The 22,699-nt window shown below is 38.8% G+C and overlaps 3 protein-coding genes across 5 annotated transcripts; 1 reads left to right on the top strand and 2 right to left on the bottom strand.

Moving 5' to 3' along the window:
• Window positions 1-2,900: 2,900 nt before the first annotated feature.
• On the top strand, window positions 2,901-6,715 carry LOC126602511 (ATP-dependent 6-phosphofructokinase 6-like). Its single transcript, XM_050269412.1, has 13 exons — window positions 2,901-3,376; window positions 3,491-3,537; window positions 3,632-3,671; window positions 3,904-3,966; window positions 4,067-4,204; window positions 4,342-4,500; window positions 4,625-4,678; window positions 4,949-5,017; window positions 5,101-5,230; window positions 5,384-5,649; window positions 5,894-5,942; window positions 6,050-6,204; window positions 6,352-6,715. The coding sequence occupies exons 1-13, from the start codon at window positions 3,266-3,268 to the stop codon at window positions 6,553-6,555; spliced, it is 1,485 nt and encodes a 494-aa protein (XP_050125369.1). The 5' UTR covers window positions 2,901-3,265; the 3' UTR covers window positions 6,556-6,715.
• Window positions 6,716-7,044: 329 nt separating this feature from the next.
• On the bottom strand, window positions 7,045-9,617 carry LOC126602512 (serine/threonine-protein kinase Aurora-1). Of its 2 annotated transcripts, none has more exons than XM_050269413.1 (9): window positions 9,436-9,617; window positions 8,962-9,081; window positions 8,491-8,637; window positions 8,292-8,387; window positions 8,081-8,176; window positions 7,888-7,984; window positions 7,587-7,704; window positions 7,413-7,485; window positions 7,045-7,304 (listed from the first exon to the last, which is right to left on the bottom strand). In XM_050269413.1, the coding sequence occupies exons 1-9, from the start codon at window positions 9,472-9,474 to the stop codon at window positions 7,203-7,205; spliced, it is 888 nt and encodes a 295-aa protein (XP_050125370.1). In that variant the 5' UTR covers window positions 9,475-9,617; the 3' UTR covers window positions 7,045-7,202. The 2 variants fall into 2 exon arrangements, with proteins under 2 accessions (XP_050125370.1, XP_050125371.1); XM_050269414.1 differs by having other exon boundaries at window positions 8,962-9,078; window positions 9,436-9,616.
• Window positions 9,618-10,248: 631 nt separating this feature from the next.
• Window positions 10,249-19,866, bottom strand: LOC126602510 (uncharacterized). Of its 2 annotated transcripts, XM_050269410.1 has the most exons (22): window positions 18,761-19,864; window positions 17,775-17,890; window positions 17,070-17,278; window positions 16,705-16,824; window positions 16,280-16,408; window positions 16,079-16,204; window positions 15,688-15,743; window positions 15,474-15,573; window positions 15,268-15,385; window positions 14,948-15,157; window positions 14,510-14,846; window positions 14,253-14,346; window positions 13,983-14,091; window positions 13,503-13,774; window positions 13,275-13,402; window positions 12,871-13,105; window positions 12,519-12,707; window positions 12,126-12,412; window positions 11,449-11,650; window positions 11,128-11,370; window positions 10,903-10,988; window positions 10,249-10,787 (listed from the first exon to the last, which is right to left on the bottom strand). In XM_050269410.1, the coding sequence occupies exons 1-22, from the start codon at window positions 19,597-19,599 to the stop codon at window positions 10,640-10,642; spliced, it is 4,353 nt and encodes a 1,450-aa protein (XP_050125367.1). In that variant the 5' UTR covers window positions 19,600-19,864; the 3' UTR covers window positions 10,249-10,639. The 2 variants fall into 2 exon arrangements, with proteins under 2 accessions (XP_050125367.1, XP_050125368.1); XM_050269411.1 differs by lacking the exons at window positions 15,474-15,573; window positions 15,688-15,743 and having other exon boundaries at window positions 18,761-19,866.
• Window positions 19,867-22,699: the final 2,833 nt, after the last annotated feature.

Below are 22,699 nucleotides of genomic sequence, written 5' to 3'. Positions count from 1 at the left end.
AGTGGTCCGGCCTACCCACCGAAGACGCAACCTGGGAGGAAGCCGACACCATCCTGGCTCGTTACCCTGAATTCCAGGCCTGAGGACAGGCCTTTTCTCAAGGGGGAGGGAGTTGTTAAGCCCACTCACGTGAGCCCATTACTCCTCCTCTTCGAGAACGGCCCATACCGGCATTTCCTTCGGGTCCAAGTAGCTAGGTTTTCTCACTTTGGAAGAGATATAAATATGTAATGTTGTGGACAGAAAGGGTTATGAAATGAATGATAAAAACTGCCTCTTTTTCCTCAAACTCCTCTTTCTCTATTCTCTTTTTCATTCCTGCATTATTTTCTGTTAAGATTTCCCTTTTTTAGCCAACCTGAACCGATTGGGGTGTACCATATATGAAGTCCACCGACGTTGTTTGCTTTTTTTCTTCTTTGTTTATATCTTATTTTTTTCGAATATATGTAAAATACAGTGTCCCGTAATTTTTTCTAAAGTTGGAGAGATAGTATGCTGAGATCGGAATTCCTATGTAGATTTTTGTGGGTAAAAAGTTAAAAACTAGTAATTCTTTTTTCTTTTCTTTTCTTCTATAAGAAATTAGATGGTTAACTTGCTTTGACCGCGGTAAAAGAAAATCAACTTTTTTTTTTTTTATTATTTTGAGTTTGAATTCCTCCTTTTAAAACGTACTAATTGAAAAAACTCAGAACAAAAAAAAAATTAACCTAATAAGAAAAGACAATATCTTATTTCTGTATTAAATAATATTGTAATTGAGTTTTATGAAATTCAGTTGTTTGGTTTTTTTTCTTGACAAACGATATAATAATATACACTAAATTCATCTAAACTACGAAAAGGCAGATTCAAACACAAGACCTCAAGTGCATAAACGAATACTCTTAACCAATTGAGCCATAAACTACTTGCTCAACCTCCAGTTAAATATCAGAATGCGCAACGAACGAGACTAACAAAATAATAAAAATATTATTAAACAAACGAAAATACCGAAAGGGTTACAACACCCTAAGAGACTACATTGTGACTGACTTATTAAAACTAACTAATACAAACACTACTATATATTAGGGCTGGGTTCGGTTTGAATCGGTTCGGTTTTTTGCCAAAACCGAAACCAAACCGAATTTTCGGTTCGGTTCGGTTCAAATTTTTTTCGGTTTTTTTTCGGTTCGGTTTTTTTCGGTTTCGGTTTTTTCGGTTTGGTTTCGGTCCGGTTCGGTTTTTTTCATTATTATTATTACTATTATTATTATTATTATTTTAAGATATGGATATTGGTAAACTAGCCCAAAAGATCCAACAAACAATACAGGCCCAAGCCATAAAATACAGATCCAACAAACAATACAGGCCCAAGCCATAAAATACAACAAAAGAAAACCTAGGGTTCTACTGCATCACCCGCCGCCAAGCATCCACAAACCCTCGCCACCAACCAACCGACGCCTCGCCGATTGTAACATCCGGCCACGAGCACCTGTCCGAACACAGCCAAACAGACGAGATCCAAGGGTTTAATAAAGAGTATAGATCCAAAGACCAAAGATCTCTACCACATAAATTCAAGAACAACATCAGCCAATTTTTCTTCAAAAATTCACAAAGCATAGTCAACAAATAAATTCACATAGCATAGTCAACAAACCAAAGAAATAAAAACTATTAATCAATACACGAAAAAAACTACCATTTTCAGCACTCAAAGAATTAAACAAGAAACTGAAAAAAAAAAAAAAAAAAAAGAGAAATTGAATACTTACTGTTAAAGAAATCCGGAGGAACAAAGATGAATGTTTGGACCGTGCGACCTCCATATGAATCCCAGATTAAAAAACTATTTGGCTTGTATTTGAAAAGCAGAGATCGAAAGTTTATGAAGAAAGCAAGGAATATTAGACGAGGAGCAGAGAGACAAGAGGCATAGGATTTGGAGAGGGAAAAAATGGGGATTGTCAAATAAATTCATCACAAACCCTACGCCTCTTGTGGTAATCCTTTGAAAAGGTAAGATCCATGTTACAACCATGGACTTGGCAGGTTGGAGAGAGGAAGAGAGGAAGGAGAGTTGAAGGGAGGAAGAGAAGAAGGAATGAAAGATCGACTGAGGAAGCACAGAGGAAGAGCAGCGGATGGGAGAGAGGGAGAGAGAGAGTGAATGTTTGAGAATGAAAAGGTAAATGGGTGACGGCTGCTAGGGTTTGTAAGCTTTATAAATTTTATAAAACATTAAAGATTAGAATCCTATAAATATTATGCTGGTACAATCATAGCAATACAAACCCTACAGTCAAGTTGGCTTGAATGAGCTATCCCCAACCTGGACGGAAGGGGTTCGAACCTTCCTTCCAGCAGGTTTTGAGTATTTATCTTTTATTTTCATATTTCGGTTCGGTTCAGTCCGGTCCGGTTTTCATACCTCAAAAACCGAAACCGAACCAACCAATTTCGGTTCGGTTCGGTTCATCAAATTCGGTTCGGTTTTTTTTTTCGGTTCGGTTTTTTTCGGTCTCGGTTCGGTTCGGTTGTCGGTTTTTTTCGGTTTTCGGTTTTTCCAACCCACCCCTACTATATATAGTGAAAACTAAAGCAAAATCCTAATCCTTAAAGGATATAGAAAACTCTAATAAACCCTAAATCCTAACCCTTAAAGGATATAGAAAATTATAATATCATTGTCCCAAAAAAAAACCATAAACAAAAATAAACTAATAAATAATATTCCAACAACTCCAGTATTAACTTTTTTTAAAAATATGATAATTATACATTACTCCCTGGCCACTAAATTTTGTACCGTGTCTAATTTATACACCGTTTAAAAACCACCTAGTTCAAAAACCAGGTGCCGAAAGTGGACAATTACCGCCAACTAAACCCGCCACCCGTTTTCGTACGGAAAACCTGGTATCGGATCCTCGCATAAACCTCCGGCCCAAAAAAAAATACGCCACTAAAATCGCGCCCCTGTTTCTGCTTACCGGAAACTGCATCGCTCGTGTTGACCGCGACGCCGTCGCTTTCCCCGTAACGAGTCGTCAACACATTTCCGAAATTGTTTTACTACCCGCTCCCTCCCTCACGGGCCAAATCATTGCGGAATATAAATACCCCTCCACACGCTCCAATTTACCATATCAACCCCAATCTCCTTCCCTCCTTCCTCTGTTCGTCAACACATTTCTGATATTTTTTTCTGCTTCCTTCGAATTACATACGTTTTCCGTCACAGAATAAAAGGATAAAAAATTTACAAATGGGCGATTCGAATCCAGCCGGAAACGTGCAGATGAAGGTGGTCAAGGGCGACTTCGGCTACGTTCTCGAAGACGTCCCCCATCTCTCCGATTACTTGTCCGATCTTCCTGTAAAGCTTCCTCGCTCGCCCTTTTTTCTAAATTCAATTTTTTTTATCTGCATTTCGTTTTAAATTTTTTTTTTTTAATTAATTGATTTTTTGGGTGTTTGGTTGCGGGTGCAGACTTATCCCAATCCGTTGCGATTCAATCCTGCTTATTCAGTTGTAAAGTACGTAAATTTAATACATCCCATGATTTCTGTTTCTGTTTGGTATTTGATTCAATGCAAAAGACTGACTCTTTTATGATCTTACTTTTTTTAGGCAGTATTTTGTTAACGTGGATGACACCGTTGCTCAAAAGGTAATTACCCTTTTTTTTTAGTTTAATACATTATTCATATTTCTCAAATTTATTTTTTGTAATTTTATATAGAGTGTAGGGTAGATCAGATTGTGTTAAAATTTTGTATTTTTATTAATCATGCAATTTTAATTAATTTTTTGTAATTTTATATTTATTTAATAGTTTTTTGCGCTCTGTTGTTATTTGTGTATGTGAGCTTGAAATGCTATGGTTTTCCTCTGGTTTACAGATTGTTGTTCACACGGATAGTCCGAGAGGGACACACTTCCGGCGGGCAGGACCACGCCAGAAGGTATTACATTTTTAGCTGTCTGAACTGCTGCTGAAGTAACAGTATTAAGAAATGTGCATTGTATTTGAGTGACATGGATTTGTGTTGTGGTTTGGTTCAGGTTTATTTCAACCCGGCTGAAGTACATGCTTGTATTGTAACATGTGGTGGTTTGTGCCCGGGGCTCAACACGGTTATCAGGGAAATTGTGTGTGGACTTTATCACATGTATGGTGTCTCGAAAGTACTTGGGATAGACGTGAGTGTTTACATTGATAGAGTCTCGAGGTTCAATATGTTTTTTGACATTGAGAAAGGAAATAGCCTGAAACTGCTTCTGTAAAACAGATAGGAGTTTAATGTCTCACTAACAAATTCTACATTGACATATATCAGGGAGGATACAAGGGTTTCTATGCCAGAAACACCGTTACCTTGACACCCAAGGTTGTCAATGACATCCACAAGCGTGGTGGTACCATCATTGGTACGTCGCGAGGAGGACATGATACTGCAAAGATAGTTGACAGCATTCAGGATCGTGGAATTAATCATGTACGGATTTGTTCTTTTTAACTATCGTTCTGCATCGTATTAACTTTATATAGTAACTTCAAACATAAAATCACACAGCCAAGGTGCTGAGACGAATTCTCATGGCTTACGTTTTGTGATACAGGTTTACATAATTGGAGGTGATGGAACTCAAAAAGGAGCAGCTGTCATATATGAGGTAAAACTACTGTCCCCAAAACGATGAAAGTTTGATATATTCGCAGAAAGGTGCAGCCTTGAATTTTATAACCGAGGCCAATGTTAAATGATCGTGGCTTCTCTTACAAAAGAATAACTCCATGCGTAACTGTATCTGACTTGTCTTGATGATCTGTGTGTTACAATCTCTTTTGTTTCTTTGCTATTGAAGTTTAAGTTGTATGGAATTTACTCGTCATTGTTCTCAAGTCACAACTATTTCTTTAGCAGTTTAGTTCTAATTGTGCAGGAAATTAGGCGGCGTGGCCTCAAAGTTTCTGTTGCAGGAATTCCAAAAACCATAGACAATGACATTCCGGTACTTGTTATACAGAACATATGATTCTAACTTTGGTTTCTGCTTTTGTTGTTTCAGGTAGTAATTTTATTTTCTTCATTCAGGTTATAGACAGATCTTTTGGCTTTGATACTGCGGTTGAGGAGGCTCAACGTGCCATTAATTCAGCTCATGTTGAAGCTGAAAGTATTGAGAATGGTATTGGTGTTGTGAAGCTAATGGGACGCTACAGTGGTAAATATTCTCATTCTGTGCCTATAGATGTTTCAATATCACAGACTCATGCAGATGCAATCCTAATGGATGAAATTTAATTGGGATCGTACTAGTTATGTTTTGGTACCAGCCTTATACAGCTTTTCACTTAAACTGGACTTCCTGATGCAGGTTTCATAGCTATGTATGCTACACTTGCCAGTCGAGATGTCGACTGTTGTTTGATTCCGGAGTCCCCCTTCTATCTTGAAGGAAAAGGTGGACTTTTTGAGTACATTGAAAAACGACTCAAAGAAAATGGACATATGGTTATTGTGATAGCTGAGGGTGCAGGACAAGATCTTCTGTCAGAGAGCTTGCAATCTATGAACCAGCAGGATGCTTCAGGAAACAAGCAACTTAAAGATGTTGGGTTATGGATTTCTGAGAGGATAAAGGTATCCCTTGCAATCTTTTCTCGGTTTTATTTTCTCTCCCTGTTTTCTTTTCTGCACATCATATCAACTCTCTCTTGACCATCTGAGAATCTACTGTCATAAAAGTTCCTAGTCACTCTCCATTTGCAAGTAAAATCTCATCCCCGACTGGCAACTGAGGAGTTCAGGGCTGATGCAGATATCTTACTGATGAATCTATTTACATATCCTTTGTTTGGTTAACCGTTGTTTGCTTACGTTTCAGAGTCACTTTGGAAGGCAGCAAAAGCTCGCCATTAATCTTAAGTATATAGGTCAGCGGTGCTAGATTTGCCTCCTTTAGTTGTTTCTGTTTCCCCATTCAAAAATTCAGCAAAAGTAAGTTTGAAATAGCATCTAACCAGTCAAATTGTTTTTCCAGATCCTACGTACATGATCCGGGCTATTCCAAGCAATGCAGCCGACAACGTCTACTGCACACTCCTTGCTCAAAGTGCGGTTCATGGAGCAATGGCAGGGTACACGGGCTTTATATGTGGGCCTGTCAATGGAAGGCATTCTTATATTCCTTTCAATGTAGGTTTCTCATCTCTTACATTGTCGTCGTTTCTTTATTTTCGCCTTCAACTGCATCTTAAATTTCATGCTCTTTATCTCAATAGAAACCGACAGTTTGAAATTAAGACCCATCAGTGATTGATCTGTTTGATTTTCGATGTGCAGCATATTACAGAGAAGCAGAACAAGGTTGTGATTACTGACAGGATGTGGGCGCGACTCCTTTCTTCAACCAACCAGCCGAGCTTCTTGAACCCCAAAGATGTCACCGAAATCCAAGAAGATGAAGATCCTCCAACCCAGATGCTGGACGGGGAAAACTGTAAAGATAGCAAGTTCGCAACAAAAGACATCCCCAGCATGTCTTGAAAACACGCGTGGCTCTTCCCTTTACCACCCCCAGATTTCGGATGATGTAGGTTTCTGTTTCCACGATTTGCGTATATCAAAACTTATTTTTGCTAGATCAGTATTGTACTCGAATTTTATTTACTTTCATTTCCAAAAATCTATCGGACCGTCTCTACTACATGGCAAGCGTAGAAATCGTTGGGCAGTGACTTCCTTTACATGCAAGTTTTAGTGAGCAGTTTCAATGCCAACATACAAACCTCTGAGTTCACCTCCGTGCCATGCAAGCATCGGAGAAACTGAGCAAGCGAAAATGGAAGCAAAAATGTCAACAAATCGTGGGGCATTTAACTTACTTATCAGCTAAATTAACTCACTACAAACCTCTGAGTTCACCTCCGTGCCATGCAAGCATCGGAGAAACTGAGCAAGCGAAAATGGAAGCAAAAATGTCAACAAATCGTGGGGCATTTAACTTACTTATCAGCTAAATTAACTCACAGGAACTATTGTTGCGCAAAGCAAAGAATTTTTATTAACAAACAAATTATATCAATGGATTCATACAAGGAAGTATTACATCACATGGTTGGCCGACTAGAAAAAAATGTTTAGATGCTCAAGGAACATAAAAATCGACTGCCATTATCTCCTCAGTTGGAAAATTATATCCTATATACGCCAGAGGGCTCAGCGTTCTGAACAATCCATGGATGTTCAAGAAGCTTGTGTAACGGCAGGCGTTCAGCAGAATCCTTGACAAGCATCTGCATTTCAAAGCAAAACAATTCAGGCATTACTAATAACCCCTTTATTTTGAAGCAACAAAGAATACCAAGTACTCGGATTGAAGTGCAAAGAATGAGGGCAAAAACCTGACTAATGAGGTCCTTTGCCTGAGCAGAGACAATTGGTTTAGGAGGAAACTTCAGGTCCACTTGTACAATCCTGTGAAGACAAATAGCAGAGCCATATTAACAATGTGAATAGGATATTCGGTGATGACAAACGTTATTTTGTGAACTTAAATCATTTTGCAGTCACCTTACCTTCTATATGTGTCCGAATGCTCCTTGGCCTCGAAAGGTGGGACTCCGTATAGGAACTCATAGCAGAGGACGCCAAGGCTCCAGATATCCACACTAGCATCATGCTCTACACTCTCCACTGTATCATGACAAGTTTCACAACCCCAGAAGTGTTAGTAAGGTATAATGGTGAAAGATGATCAGTTTGGACCTATTTCTAAAGCATGAAATCAAACATATGGTAACATAAGCAAGTGAAATCAATAAAGACAAGTCCTCTAAGATTTTGCATAACAACATAAAGTCTCTTTTATTAGCATACCCATTTCTGGAGGGAGGTAATCAAGGGTGCCACACATGGTCCGCCTGCGGTTGAATGTGTGTACTGACCACCCAAAATCTGCTATCTTGAGTTCACCCTATCAAAGGAGATCCACATTGATTTGAGAAACACCAAATATGCAATACTAAAAAAATGAAAGGAAGCATACAATAGCATGAATGGGAATCACCACCTGAGCACCAATTAGGAGGTTTTCTGGTTTGATATCTCTATGAATTACGTGCTTTCCATGGCAGTATATAAGGGCCCTGGCTAATGATACAACATACTGCCAATGCAATAAATGGACACCCGTCAGTATCATAGTCCAGATTTTCATAAATAAATAACATAGCACTGTAAATTATTTGTGTTCTGAGAAACACTGCATAAAAACAACTTACAGTGGCAGCACGCCTTTCGCTGAAGTATTTACACTTCTGTAGTTCCTTGTATAGTTCACCTTTGGCAGCATATTCTAATATCAAATAAACTCGTTTCTGCAAAAAATACATTTCCAGAGAAAGGTAAATGACCGTTCCTTCCATTGAGTATGCAAGTTTAAGGTGTTAAGATATGAGTAGGACCTTAAGAGAAAAATACCTGATCGTAAAAGTAGCCATAGAGGCGTAGGATATTGGGATGTCGGAGATGACTTTGTATTTCAACTTCGCGACGAAGCTGATGTTCAACCTGAGACTGTTGCAGCTGGCTCTTGAAGAGGACTTTAAGTGCCACAATGTGATTGCTCTGTTCAAGGGATACACATAGATCAAATTAGGTCACAGCTGAAAGGAAGCAAGCAAAGAAGAATGCGTATAAATAAACCAAAATCTCTCTAAGGTAGTTCCTTTTGTGGCACATAAACATAACTTCCCAAATTAGACTTACCTATTCATGCCAATCTTCATAACAAACAAAGAAACGACATATCAAGAACAAGGCAACCTAAAGCGTACATATCGAAGTTCCCATGAAATGAGCACAATTACCAGAGGATTAAATTATATAGCAGCCCAGAAAAGCGCAAAATTTGCAAAATGCATACCCATAATAAAGAAGAAAAGAGCATACCCTTTTCTCTCTTGCCAAATAGACGTGACCAAACTTTCCTCGTCCGAGAGGCTTTCCGATGTCGAAGTCATTGAGCGTCCATCTTCTTGTCTCCGTCGCTGAAACCTCCGAAGAAGCCTGCTGAAAACGAACCCATTTTATAAAATCATCTTAAAAACAAACAAAACAAATTAATTAAATAAAAGTTCAAAAAATTAGCAGAGGCTAACATTGAATTCTTGAACTCTAGAAAAATGAAGCTAATTGACCGACCCCAGATTTCTAAATCTTCGAATTCGAATCTCAAAAGTGCGATCTAAAAATTCACATAAACCTAAAGAAACCACAATCTTCTTAAAAAAAATTCATGCAAATATCATTCTCAGAGGAAAACCAAAGAATCGAAATGAAATGGAAACCCTAGAATTCGAAATGGGGAACTCAATAATCCCTAACTGCTACAAAAATTGAAACTGGCTTTTCTTTGATTCTCACCTTCTCTTGGGGGGCCTGGTTCTCAGCAGCAATCGCCATGAGAGAGCAGAGAGAGAGGAAGAAAGATGGAGAGAGAGAAAGCGAGGGCGAAAGAACGAAGGAAAAGGGAATGCTAAAGAAGGGATTGAATAAGCACTTCGCAACGGTCGAATTCCCAGCTGTCGCCACGTGGTCTCCCGCTCCGGACTTGTGCCTAAGTTTTTCAAAATTCAGGGCGTAATTACCTGTTGCCGTGTAGATTTATAGTATTGTGAATCTCAGCGGACCTACCAAAATCGACGGTCCAGGAAAGTTAGTGTTTTCTAGTAAAAGCAGGAGATCCATACCCGGTTTCTTTTTATTCGGGTGAGGAGCGTATTTGGCATGAGATTGCTAGTCACTGACAGTGAAGGTTGGAACGTCACAACCACCCCAGGTGGCAATTTCGGACAGATCAGAACATTTGGAGATTTGGAAGGTCGGAACTTGAATAAAAAGCCGGAAGAAATTTAAAAATCAATCGTTCAATGCGTGGGAAAATTTTAATATTAAATACAGGTAAGTATTGTAGTCAGTCTTTCAATATTATTTTTGTATCAAAATTCATTAATTAAAATGAAATTAGATTACAGTAATCCGTCAGCAATTTGGTAAATCCAAAAGAAAGGAGGACTCGTCGTTTTTTGCACGAAAGCTAGTTTGCCCTACCTTTCTGGGAAACCAAACAAACAGAAGAAGGATCGATGAGCGGCTGCAATTACGAATCCCGCGGTTACCAGAGTGCATATTTATTTTCTCGGGAACCAATCAGTCAGCAGCACCTCTCAACAACGATTGCTGTTAACCGTCTTCCAACCGGAATCTCCCCCGCCAGGAGCCAGCTCTAATCAAATTATTTTTGGGGTTAAATTTCTAATCAAATTACACTTGGAAAAGTCAGGGCTGAAGAACCAAGTAGTGGAGAAAGGGAGTATAATTATTATTTACAACAACAAAAACCGACTTGCCAGAAGTGGTTACGTAAATAACTCCCTTCTCTCCTCTATTTCCTTTTTACTTTCACCAGCGTCTCTTCATATTTCAACATATTTTCTTTCTTTTCTTTTTTCTAACCTATGTCAAATTGTCACTCCCTCACCTACAAAACAAATGTGTCTTACAAAAAAAGAGCCAAAAGAACATGTTAATTGTGGAAAATAAATTATCTTCTCCTTAAACACGGCCATCACGACTGCCAGAAGAGCTCAAAATCATTGCTGTACAACGAACGGTCTTGAATCTCCAGATTCGCAACATGCCAATTGATTAGCTGCGACTGAAAAACTTTACAAAGCAGCAGACCGGCAGGAAAAACCCACCATTCACTATCGTCCCTGCACCCACCACCAACCCGACAACACAAACACAAACTGTTAGTTGACTGTTGTGTCGGATATAACTTACAATCTCTCAACTAATCAAGTTTTTGGCACAGAGAGATCCCCTCACATGCTAACACTCCAGGGTTGAAAGGGATGTTTTCTACTTGATGATTGAGTGTTATAATGAACGTAACCACAAACAAAAGCAACCACCTGCCAAAAGAACACATGACCAACACACAATACAAATTAGTGGACCCAGATTCGAGTAACCAGACAAGAAGCTTTCGAATCCAAAGATGTTACTAGGAGAACAAAGACTTGAAGCAGAGGGTTAAAAATAGCAACTTACAACATTAATCAAGGATGTAAGGTTCCACAAAGCATGTAGACGTGCAAGGCCAGCAGAACGTCTGGGTCCATGACTGAATAGAGCATTGATACCAGCAGGAAACGGGAGAAGAATGCCAAGGGGTAAAATAAATAGAACCAGAAAGACGTCCACCAATGAAAATGAATACAGCTGGAGTAATGTAAGCAAGGCTAAGCTAAAATCTCCTAAAAGAAGCATTGAGATAACTAAACCAACGAGATCCTGCAGTTCGTAAAAGTATATGTTTAGAATGAGAAATTTGAAATCTCCAAGACAAATTAATATAAGCACGAGAGATACCTGGTGTCCAACAGGTTTGGTATTATGAAGTATAAAAGAGAGAAGATAAAACATATCTCTCTTTTCCTCAAGCTTTTGTATGTTGTTGGCATCTATAATCCCTCCACATGCTCTTTTTGGCCTCATAAAATTTTCACTTCTGTGAGACTGGTTTAGGAGCGATTGTCTCAAATGACCAGATGAATCTTCTATGTAATTTGCACTGAAAGTCAGAGGAAAGACAGACTCAGCTCGCCTCCAACTGTATTGAATACAAAAGTACTCGAACCAGAGCTTTATACTACTTAAATCCCTTCAAATATTATCACACAGGCATGCGGACTTATCAATTTGATGCTATGCCTATACCATTATTTTTGTATTTCTCATACCAAAACATCACTGTGTTTGCATGTTCATGCATGCTATCTTTGTTCCAAGTTTCCTCTTATCTTTTAATCTGTGGTATGCTTCTTTACATCCCTATCCAGAGATTCCCAACCCCTACTTAAAGGTATCAAACCATAATGACAATATTGTAAGACGAGTGTGTGTGTATTTACCCCTAATCATGCACAGAATTTTCACTACACCACAATCAGTTCATACAATTATCTAATACAAGAACGAAGTAGGAAGGGGTCTAAATGAAAAGGAGTAAATAAGTATATACTTTTCTAAACATTAGAAGCCATTACCGTGATTCTTCAGTTCGTATTGCTCCATCAATGCTTCCAACAGAGGCAGGTTCACTGTCTTCTTCAAAAGCATCCACCACGAGCCCATAATGACAATAACCACAAGATGTAGCCTGAAACCAGGCAAGATCAACACGTACACCATAAATCTTCAAAGCAGGATTGGCATAATTTTCTAGCCACCTAAGGACAGGCTGAAGTGTAACTCTTAGCCGCCCACGGCAAACTAAGCGCAACTGTGCATTCAAACCAGCAACCATACGGTACCATGAGGTCGGCGGGACTGCCTGCACACAAAAAGCATTAATATTAATAAACTACTTTAGAAGCTAGAGCATAAAAATATCAGTTTAGCCGGCTGAGATTTGGATTCGTCAGCATCAATCAACAAACCTGACTCATGAGGCTTGTAACAATGTTATCACTGTGAAGTGAGAAAGGGGCCATATAACTTCCATCACCTCCAAAAGGTAATGAAATCGGAAACCTTTGATGTAAACGAGGGGGAAGATCAGTTCTCTTTTCATCACCACCAAGGAAGAAGTCCATATATGCTAGCATTAAATCAGAAGTTGCAGCTACCTGACAGTATTTACATCAAAGGTTACAGGATGTAAAACCAACTCCACATAATGCACATAAATTAGTTTGAAGCACCCTTCTATCATATGAAGGGAATTAATCACAGACAATGTATACAGTTAATTCATGACCCTCAACACGGAACCCATAATGAAATTCAAACCTTAATCCCTTCATATAAAGCACGCGAACGGCAAGACCTTAAGCAGGCATGATCATACTCTGATCGAACGAATTCACGCAGACGTTGCAGTTTCAATCTTCGGCGCCACTGCTGCCATGACCATGCAAGGGGGTATGCAAGAACAGAGAGAATGCTGTGCATTGCTCCCTCCCACCATTGATATGTGGCTATGGAATTAATCTCATCGACAAATGTATTGAATGGCCCCTCATATCTGCCAGAGGGAATGCTATATTTCAAACTATAATCTTTCCGATTTGTTATAATGCAGACTAAGATCAATAATTTATATTAAGAAAATGGCCATAACTTAAACGTTCCTTGAAATTCCAAGTGGATACCAAAATGACAGTATATAGATGATATATAAAACTTAAACTCACACAATCTCTTTTATTTGTTCTGGAGGAGTGTGAGTCAAATGCCAAGGATCCCCAAAAGTATTAGGACCCATAAAATACATCCGGTGCACATGGCTCTGTGACTCCTCAGCCCTGTTTGTTTCTAAAACCTACAATATGAATACCACCTTATTAATCTCAAAAGTGAGGCAAGAGAGAGAAAGAGATAGAGGGACAGAAAGAGAGAGGTTCTATTATACAAGATAAAACCTCATTCAATGACTCCAGGAAAGGGAAAGAGTGGTCTATTTGTGAGCCATGTTGAGTGGGAGCAGGGCCTGGTAATTCATCAACACCAACCAATTTCATACGTGCAACACTGAGCACCAAAGCCAACAGGATGAGGAGCCCAATCAGAAGAAGACCAAACAGCCAAGGCCCACCAAATGTGTAAATCAATTCTTCAAGAGCAGTATAACAGTGTGGCATGTGATATCTGTCTGAAATGCATTTGTAAGGACAAGGAGCCTCTGCAACACCACCTGATAAAAGAACAAAGAATGGTTTCATGATTAGATACCAGAAGTTGCAAACATTTTGGACGTGATTTCCGCAAGTAATGACTAATAGGGTACGGGAGACAAAATTCAACAGACTACAAATCAAAGGACGCAATGCCATTAGAAACTCAAAGGCAGTAGGTATTCTGGCTCCTAATAAAGTAATAAATCACTAATGTTATAGAAGTACCTCGGACAGATATATAAATTGCACGAGGGGGAAGCTCAGTAGCAGGACAATGATGACAAAGTGCTCTATCTGACCCAATAGCATTCTTATAAGTGCCAACTGGACATGCCTAAAAAAGAAAGATATAAGAGTAGCGATCATTAACATTCAAAGTGCAATAATATCACTGCCTACCGTACGACTCATTTCTTACTTATAGACTTACAATGCGTGCACGTGCGTGTGTGCGTGAGAGAGACAGAGAGAGAGAGAGAGAAAGAGAGAGAATACCTCACAAAAGGTCCCATAAAGACCTTTTGGGCAAGCTTTACCCGTCACTGTTCCATTTTCTCCAGCACCACCCTGGTCTCCACCCACCCCTCCCCTGCAGTATAGTTGAAAACCAATAAATTATTTGTTCCTTTCCCTTCCTTTTTTTCTTCCTCAGATAGTTGATCACAAAATAATACCCTTCCAAAATTGTTTTAAAGTGGCGTCCTAATCATAATAGTCCGTAAGTAAATAAGAGCAAACTAGACAATACAAACCCTGCAAGGATGCTTCCGTCCACACTTGCAATGGGCTGATACACATCTCCAGTGGGAATATCTGACCAATGAAAGTGAATCCTTCCACCACCACCTCCACCACCGCCAATTGAACTACCATATCCCCCAACACTTGAAAGAATGGCAGTCTCACCAAGGTCTAGTGTTCGCAAGAACAAAAGTATAGTTCCACCAGACCCACCACCAGGGCCTCCAGTTGTATTATCAGCAAGGGCAAACTTTTCCTTCACAGCAGTCCCTTCAAAACTTTCACCATCAGCTGTCAGCGAGCCTTCAACAGACAAACTTGACAAGGGATGTTCTAAAGAACCCATTACTGTTTGGAAAATACAATGTATTACAATGGGAAAAAGAATTGGAAATGGTAACTTTAACTTAATTGAAGTGTAAAAATATACAAGTCAAACATAAGCTTACCGATAATACCACCACCAGCAGTTAAGCCAGCTGAAAAGTCATATCCACTTCCACTACCAAGTTCACAAGGCAACTTCACATTCCCATATGAGATTCCACCCTCAACACAACTGTCATTATAACATGCAGCCCCACCTTTACCTCCATGCCCCCCACCACTGCCAATTCCATTGCCTAATATGTTGCCACTGCCAATACCACCAGTACAACCTGCATGTATATGTAATTCAAGAAGGATTATTGTTTCCAAGCATTAAAACTTTGCATCATGTATTCTGGGGTTGGAATTGGGATAGGACGGTGGGATCCCAAAATCTTACCCATTCCTGATGCACTTATTTCTCCAGAAGAATGGATAGCAATGGTCCTTGCCCGGTGAAAATGAACAACAGATCCTTCTATGAGGCCTTCAATAATGATATCTTCAACTCGGCATACCTGACAAAGAAAAGTAACAAGACTGTGAAGCTTGAATACACAAATTAACTACTGAGCCCCATTACTGCATCACTCAAATGATACGCACCATAAGAGTAAAGGACAGGGATGAGTTCACATTGCAATCTTCAGGTGGATGAAGTAGCTCATAGGGACAATCTTCGTTTTCACAATAAAGCTTTGGTGTCCTATGAAAAATGAAAATTGAAAAATCTAGTGACTAAAGGACCATATAAATTTCCCCATTTATTTTTGGGGGTTGGGGAAGAAGATTCAACAACAATAACCCGAGTCAAACTTACACAGAATCAGTTGTGGCATTCTCTAAAGGACCACGCAAAACAGATCCAGGCCCAACCTTCATAAAGAAAAAGAAGTAATAAATAATTATGTATTGGGGGGAAATGGAATTTGCTGGCATGCTACAGCACATAAATGATCCAAGATGATGGCTTATCAAATCCCATGATATATTTCTATTCAAAATGTCATGATTAGATTAAACAACCGACTGATAAAACAGAACGTAGTCCATTTACATAAGGAAAAAGTATGAGAGGAACAAGCATCCATAAGCGCTCGCATGACCAGAACTGCTAATCAATTTTAGAACAAAAGAATAAACAGTTCAACGACGTACGTGTAAACAGAAGATTAGACATTGAGGGTCCAACATCAAGGAAAACAACTCACATGAATACTGTAGAATAGCGATAGAACCAGACGTTGTGCTTGAATCCCATCTCCAGGTCCTGATAAGTTCAATAAACCTTGTCCATGAACTCCCAGATTTGCATTAGAGTGTATCACAGATGATCCCTATTATAAAGAAAGATTACTTGCCATGAACGAAGACATACTTCACAAAATGCAAAGAGATAGTAAGCAACTTACCCTGAGAACAACTAAGTTGCTAGCCTCGAGCAAGGATGTCTCAACAGCTTCTTCCCCCCCACCATCTATAAGTATCTTGGAATTCCACATCAAGAACATTTTTACAGTCATACGTAAGGCCCCATACACCTGAAATTAGAAAAGGAGGGGATACAAAGGCGTCAAGTTCAAAAATCAGAATACCATAGCATCATATGAAGTTCAAAATAAAAGATAAATAAAAATATGGCTTCGTACAAGGTGAAATTAAATTAAATCAGAATACCATAGCATCATATGAAGTTCAAAATAAAAGATAAATAAAAATATGGCTTCGTACAAGGTGAAATTAAATTATCTGAAGGAATTGAAAAAAATTGTCAACAAGATTGCATCTAATATAACAAGGAACTGCAAACAATGAAATCCATAAATTTGCAAGTTACCTTAATTACAGAGTCGCTCATCAACAATTCTTCAGCCAATAACTCAAATTCTGATGAAGCATAATGTTCAAGTCCAAAGCTTAACATACCGTCACTCAAAAGGCTTATCTGTCCTTGCACCTGTACAGTGCATAAACAATGGATGACTGAATCTTTTCCTCAAATTTTAATTTTTTATGGTATCGACACCTGTATTCTCTCGAACTTTTAAACCAGATCAAAATCTATATGAAAGTAAGGAAAGGGATATTAAATAGAAAACACCCTTTATCCAACAAAAGTGTTTTTACATAAACCATACACAAAGCTGGGAATTGTAATGAGGAGGAAGAAAAATTCTAGGTTACACATTTTAAGTTACAAACCTGGACACGACTCCAAAGCAATGGGACAGTGGCCCTAGCCTTATTCTGAATATAAACATTTGTCCAAAGAGGCTGATAAGGAAACTCCAAAAGAAGTGTTTCTGTATCTGTTGACTTGTTATGATTGCTAACAATGAGGCTTCGAGGAACTGCATCATATAAAGTCCCAGCCCCGCCTGCATTTTCTGGACAAGCATAGCTATTTCCTCCTGAAAATGAGATAATTAACGTCACATCCCCTCATTCCACATCAAGAACTAATCACCACCGAAACAACTTTTTTAACTTCTTCAGGAGGGCTTTCATAAAAGCTGATACAATTACATTTTAAGATTATCATAACTTAAATTAACATAACTTAAATTAATATAAAAATAAATAATAATTTATCTTCTGATAGATGACCCAACATTTTAAGGATAAAAGCCCAATTGAACTGAGTTACTAGAACAGAATCTGTCTTTGACAAATAACTAACAAGATCAATGAACAATTATGAACACTAAAAATACTCTTCAAAGACATTTATTTTGAAATCAGAACAGTATATTACGATACAAGAGAAACTACTAATAGAATATCATAAAATGCTAAAAAACAGGTCAAGAAAATCTCAAACATTGAATTGCACATGAGATTGGTCCAAAACCTCTATAGAAATGACAATACAACTAGCCATGTCAGGCAAAACACATGGTGTCTCACCATGCACAAAAATTTGGGGGTCATCATGCCTGCTATAGACATCAACTGACACTCTTCCACCACCACCACCAGCATAACCATCACCACCACAAGCACTTATCCTGCCAATACCAGTCCTGCACTTCATAACAACAGAATTCTTTAGAAGGCATATAGGTCACACAGCATAAGATTCACATAGTAATATCTGTAGTGATAAAACTTTGATGCAGATGTAAAGCACAATCATACCAACAGTCACATGGACTTGGGACATGAGAACAATTAGATGAAACATGGTGGCACATTTACAAGCACCTATGCACACATAAGAATCACACCTGAATAATATATATTGCTTATGTTTTGATTCACAAACCATGTACACCCGTTGTTACTTTTCTAGCATTTTTTTGTCACCGGCGTAGAAAACAACAATCAAAACACAAATTCAAACATATAACTAAAATTTAAGATCAAGCATCATTCTCCATCACTTTACGTATCCACAAAAACTCCATTCCAAAAGACAAGGAAGTGGATGTAGACTAAACAAGAGTTTTAGAATGCATGTCAAGACTCAAAAGTACAACCAATGTGTGACTGAAACATGCACATATATCTGCCCGGACATCTATAAGCAAAATCTGGGTGAATACAATGTAGCATTGTAAAATTTTACTCCAACCTATCAAAATTTATGTTCTGTCAGTTCTTTCAATGTTCCACTCTATTTGTCTTGCCTCAACGAACTAAAAACTCAACCAAACCAAGGATATAATCATGTTAGGTATCGAAGTATATCGTACATAACTTTTATGTTCCCTTGCATTTCTGTAACATTCTCAATATGAACAAATAAATTCAAACTCGTCTTAACCACAGTAAGCTTATATCTACTCTCTCCTACAATTCTCATCAACATATGAATAAAAACATAAAATGCTCATTTAACAGAAAAAACCAATACCGAATTTAAATATAGGAGAATTGATGATGAACATTACATTTTATAAGCCTTAATGAAGATGCTGCCACCAGAACCACCGCCACCTCTATTCCCTCCGCCACCTCCTTCAGCCAAAACCCTCCCCTCCACCACTAGAAATTCCCTCACTTGCAGCCTCACCCTCCCTCCCCCTAAACCTCCATAATCTACCTCCCTACTGGTCGAACCGCCTCGGCTCCCAAAACTAGCCGGCCTTTGCAGTGACGACCACGAGTACGCATCCCCTCCCCACACGTCCTCGGGAAGCTTCCTCTTGTCCACCAAACAAGACGCCCCCCGCCCTCCATGTCCCCCTCCCGCCCCATCTATCCCCTGCGGAGTCCCACTCGTCTGAGGCGGCGGCTTTCCCGCCAACGCCGTCGTGTTCAGCGCCGAGCCCTCGAGAAAGCTGGCATTGTGCGCCGTGAGCTCGAAAGCCCCAGCCAAAAGCGACGCGTTGCTGCCTAAGCTAAAGTTACCGGTAATGTTAATAATTATCGCGCAGCCAGGAATCGCGCAGCCGAATCTCACTCCGGGCAAGATATAAAAGCTGCCCTTCCCTGTTATGTACACGTCGCTGGTGAGGTTCGAATCGGAGACTATCTGACACGTGGCGTCCAGAGAGCCGACGCCACCGAGGTCATCGGTGCACGATACCGACGGCGGGCGCGGCGGCGGAGGTGGCGGAGCCGGCGGCGAGTAGTCTTGGTGGAAGAGATAGGAATCGGAGGTGGAGGAATCGGTTATCGTAAACTCATCGTCTACGGAAGCGAGGAGGAGGTGGCTAGGGTTTGCAGTTAAGGCTATCAGGGCGGAGAGGAATGCGATGAGGAGGGTGGGAAGGCCGAGGCGAGCCATTCACTGGTGGCGACAGTCATTACTCATCAGATTGAATCGGGAAATTTCTGGGAAGCGAATTGGAATACAGGGAATTTTCGAATGCACTAAAACGCAGAATTCAGCGTGTGAATTTTTGCGTTTTGGTGTGTGAATTGGCCTGAAGAAATCCCACTGGCAACCCTAGCAATTGCTTCAGCAACACTGAGAAAGAAAGAGGGGACAGGGTGGGGAACAGGAACCTCATTGATTTTTGGGAAGGTTGAGGAGGTAGGGGAAATGATAACCTGCATCAGGTTCCACATAAATCTTGTTCGTGGAAGGCAACTATTGGTTATTGTGTACGAGTCTTTTGTGACCGACTTACTGGCATTGGTGCACCCACTTAGCGTTTCGTAGGGTTGAGCGCAGGCGATCACACGATCGGATGGATCTCACGCTGCTAGAGAGAACGTTAAACACACTCTCCGGGATAACGGAGATAGAAAACGAGTAAGCGGGAAAACGACGGCGTTTACTGTTGCTTGCCAGTGGCGGTCCGCAGGCAAGAAATCGGCAGTTAAAAAGGTGATGGCTGCTCACCCGCGGGGGAGCGAGCTACGTGACCGGCGGAAAGACGTTCTGCCAGCGTGGCAGCTACCCTGAAATTTGACTTATTTTTCAAAGGGAAACAGAGAATTGATTGGTTTGTGACGTCGTCAAAGGGTAAGGCAGGTGAGGGAGTCGTTTTCTTAGCAGAATGGGTTAGGTAGGTTCTTGAGGGATTTTGATCCTCTCCGACGCAATTGATCGGGATCCTCCTGATCGGTGTATGTGGACTATTGAATTTTTATCTAACGGCTATAAATAGAGGGTAGTTTAAAAGTTATAAAAATTGTAGCCGTTGGATAAAGATTCAACAATCCACAGACACCGGTCAGGATGATACTGATCAATTGCCTTGGAGAGGATCCAAATCCGTTCCTGAGGATTTAAGGGGAGGACGCGTGTCCAGCTGGGGTGAAAGCCAATCGAATGAAAGATTACTCTCTCTCACATACTTAAGGGCGTGTTTGGTTGCGGGGCTTTGCGTGGTTGGTTGGGAGGATTGGGATTTTCTAACTAATTTATTTCCTTTTATAATAATATGTTTTTTGGGGTATTTGTTGATGAATGAATGGTCACTAAAGTTGTAAATTTTGGTGGTTTGTGAGTTTATTATTTTGTGCCAAAAACGGAGCCGGTAGTGAAGTTTGAAGTTTGAAGTTTTATGATATTGTTGGGAGTGAGTTTTAAGGCATATGAGTAGCATATGCTCATATGCTCTCTTTTCAAAATTAGTCTTTGTTCTAATAAAAAATAAAAATAAAAAACTTACAATCTAATTAGAGCCGATGAACTATAATATTTTGTAACATTGTCTTATAAATTATATATATCGGAATTTATATGCGAAACAAAATTATTAATTTGTTACGTGGTTGAGCAAGATTCATACGCACCGTTAAATGCATTAATTTTATTAAAATAAAGTAAGCAAAATTTGAGTTGTCAATTGTTATATGTTGTACCATAGATGGGGTTTTAATATTTGGACCTGACTCCTTAGTCCCATGATGTATGCAGGAGAGGAAAACTCTTGTTCTATAAAGGAATCTTCACCCTCACTTTAGGAGATGGCAAACTCTAACCTCTTTAGCAACAAGCCTCCATGTAAAATGTAAACTTCATTTTACATAGTGAAATTGAATCTACACCAATGTGGATGTAGCCCAAACTTGGGATGAACCACGATATATCGTTGTGTTCTTGTGCGTATGTGTGATTTATGCTCGGATTTAGTTGGCCCAATATCAACCCGATTTTGTGCATTAACATAATACAAAGATGAGTATTAACCCAAATTGCGAAAATTTAGTTACAGATCTTAACCTTTCCACAAATCAGGTGCTCGACAGAGAAACCATAATAATAATAATAATAATAATAATAATAATAATAAAAATAAAGGGGTTGGGTTGTTTCATGCAACGACAAAGTTGGAAATAACGTTCATAAGGGATGCACAACTAAGAATGGCGGATGTAGATATTTGTGAAATTCTTAAAAGACCGCACACAATGCCAAACTTTTTTTTATTTTCAATTTTAAGTGAGGCAGTTCGTTTAGCACTTGACCAACCTATACCCATCGTGTGCTTAGGGTACATTACACCCTTTGTGCCATTTTAATTGGATCTTTAGGGCTAATTATTTATGCATAGGGTTTTGAGGTCAAATTTATTAGACGTATGGGAGGAGGAAATTCTTCTTCTTGAGGTGCAAAAATCAACTCTACAACTAAACATTTTTGTGTTATATCTGCATCCTAGTAGTTTTTTTCTTATGAGGAGCGAGTGATAGAGTTAGTGGTGGCAGTGAGGAGAGAGAATCCTCATCCAAAAGATATATTCAAAAAGGAGTAATTAGGTTTTCATCCTTATTTTTACTACTCTATTGATTAAAACCTTATTACTTTTCAATTTTTGATCAAGGTCCTTTGTATTAATAATATCATTAATTATTTCAATAATAAAATATTTTTTATTTCTAAATATATTCATTTAATATTAAAAATGTTACAATTAGTATATTTATATTTATGGCTAAATTTTTTATCATATATTTTTATTTTTAGTTTGTACCCATTTTTAATTTGCAATCCTTTTTTAATTTGTACCAATTTTCCTTTCAATTTTAATTTTTACCCATATATTAATTTATTTTTGTGCCCATATTTTTTAAAGTTTTATTTGTATTGTACCATATTTTTTTATTTATTTGTACCCATTTTTATTTTTGCTAAATGTACCCATTTTGAAGAATGTACCCATGTTTTGATACAATAATTTTTTGGTTATTTTTTATGAATGTACCCATGTTTACACACACACACACAATAGTATATTTATATTTTAATATTTTTAATCCCACAAATTATGGTTTTTTATTTAAAATCTCATTACTATAAACAACTATAAATTTTAATTTTTAATTTAAAAAATATAGTAACGTACATAGAAATAAATTATCAATTAATTTTAGGGACTTGGATCAAAAATTGAAAAACAACAAGGTTTCAGTCAAAGATTGTTCATAACTAG

Source organism: Malus sylvestris, chromosome 15 (assembly GCF_916048215.2).
Source record: "Malus sylvestris chromosome 15, drMalSylv7.2, whole genome shotgun sequence".
Taxonomy (NCBI): domain Eukaryota; kingdom Viridiplantae; phylum Streptophyta; class Magnoliopsida; order Rosales; family Rosaceae; genus Malus; species Malus sylvestris.
Note: the sequence above shows the minus strand (reverse complement) of the source record. Positions and strands in the feature narration are given on the sequence as shown.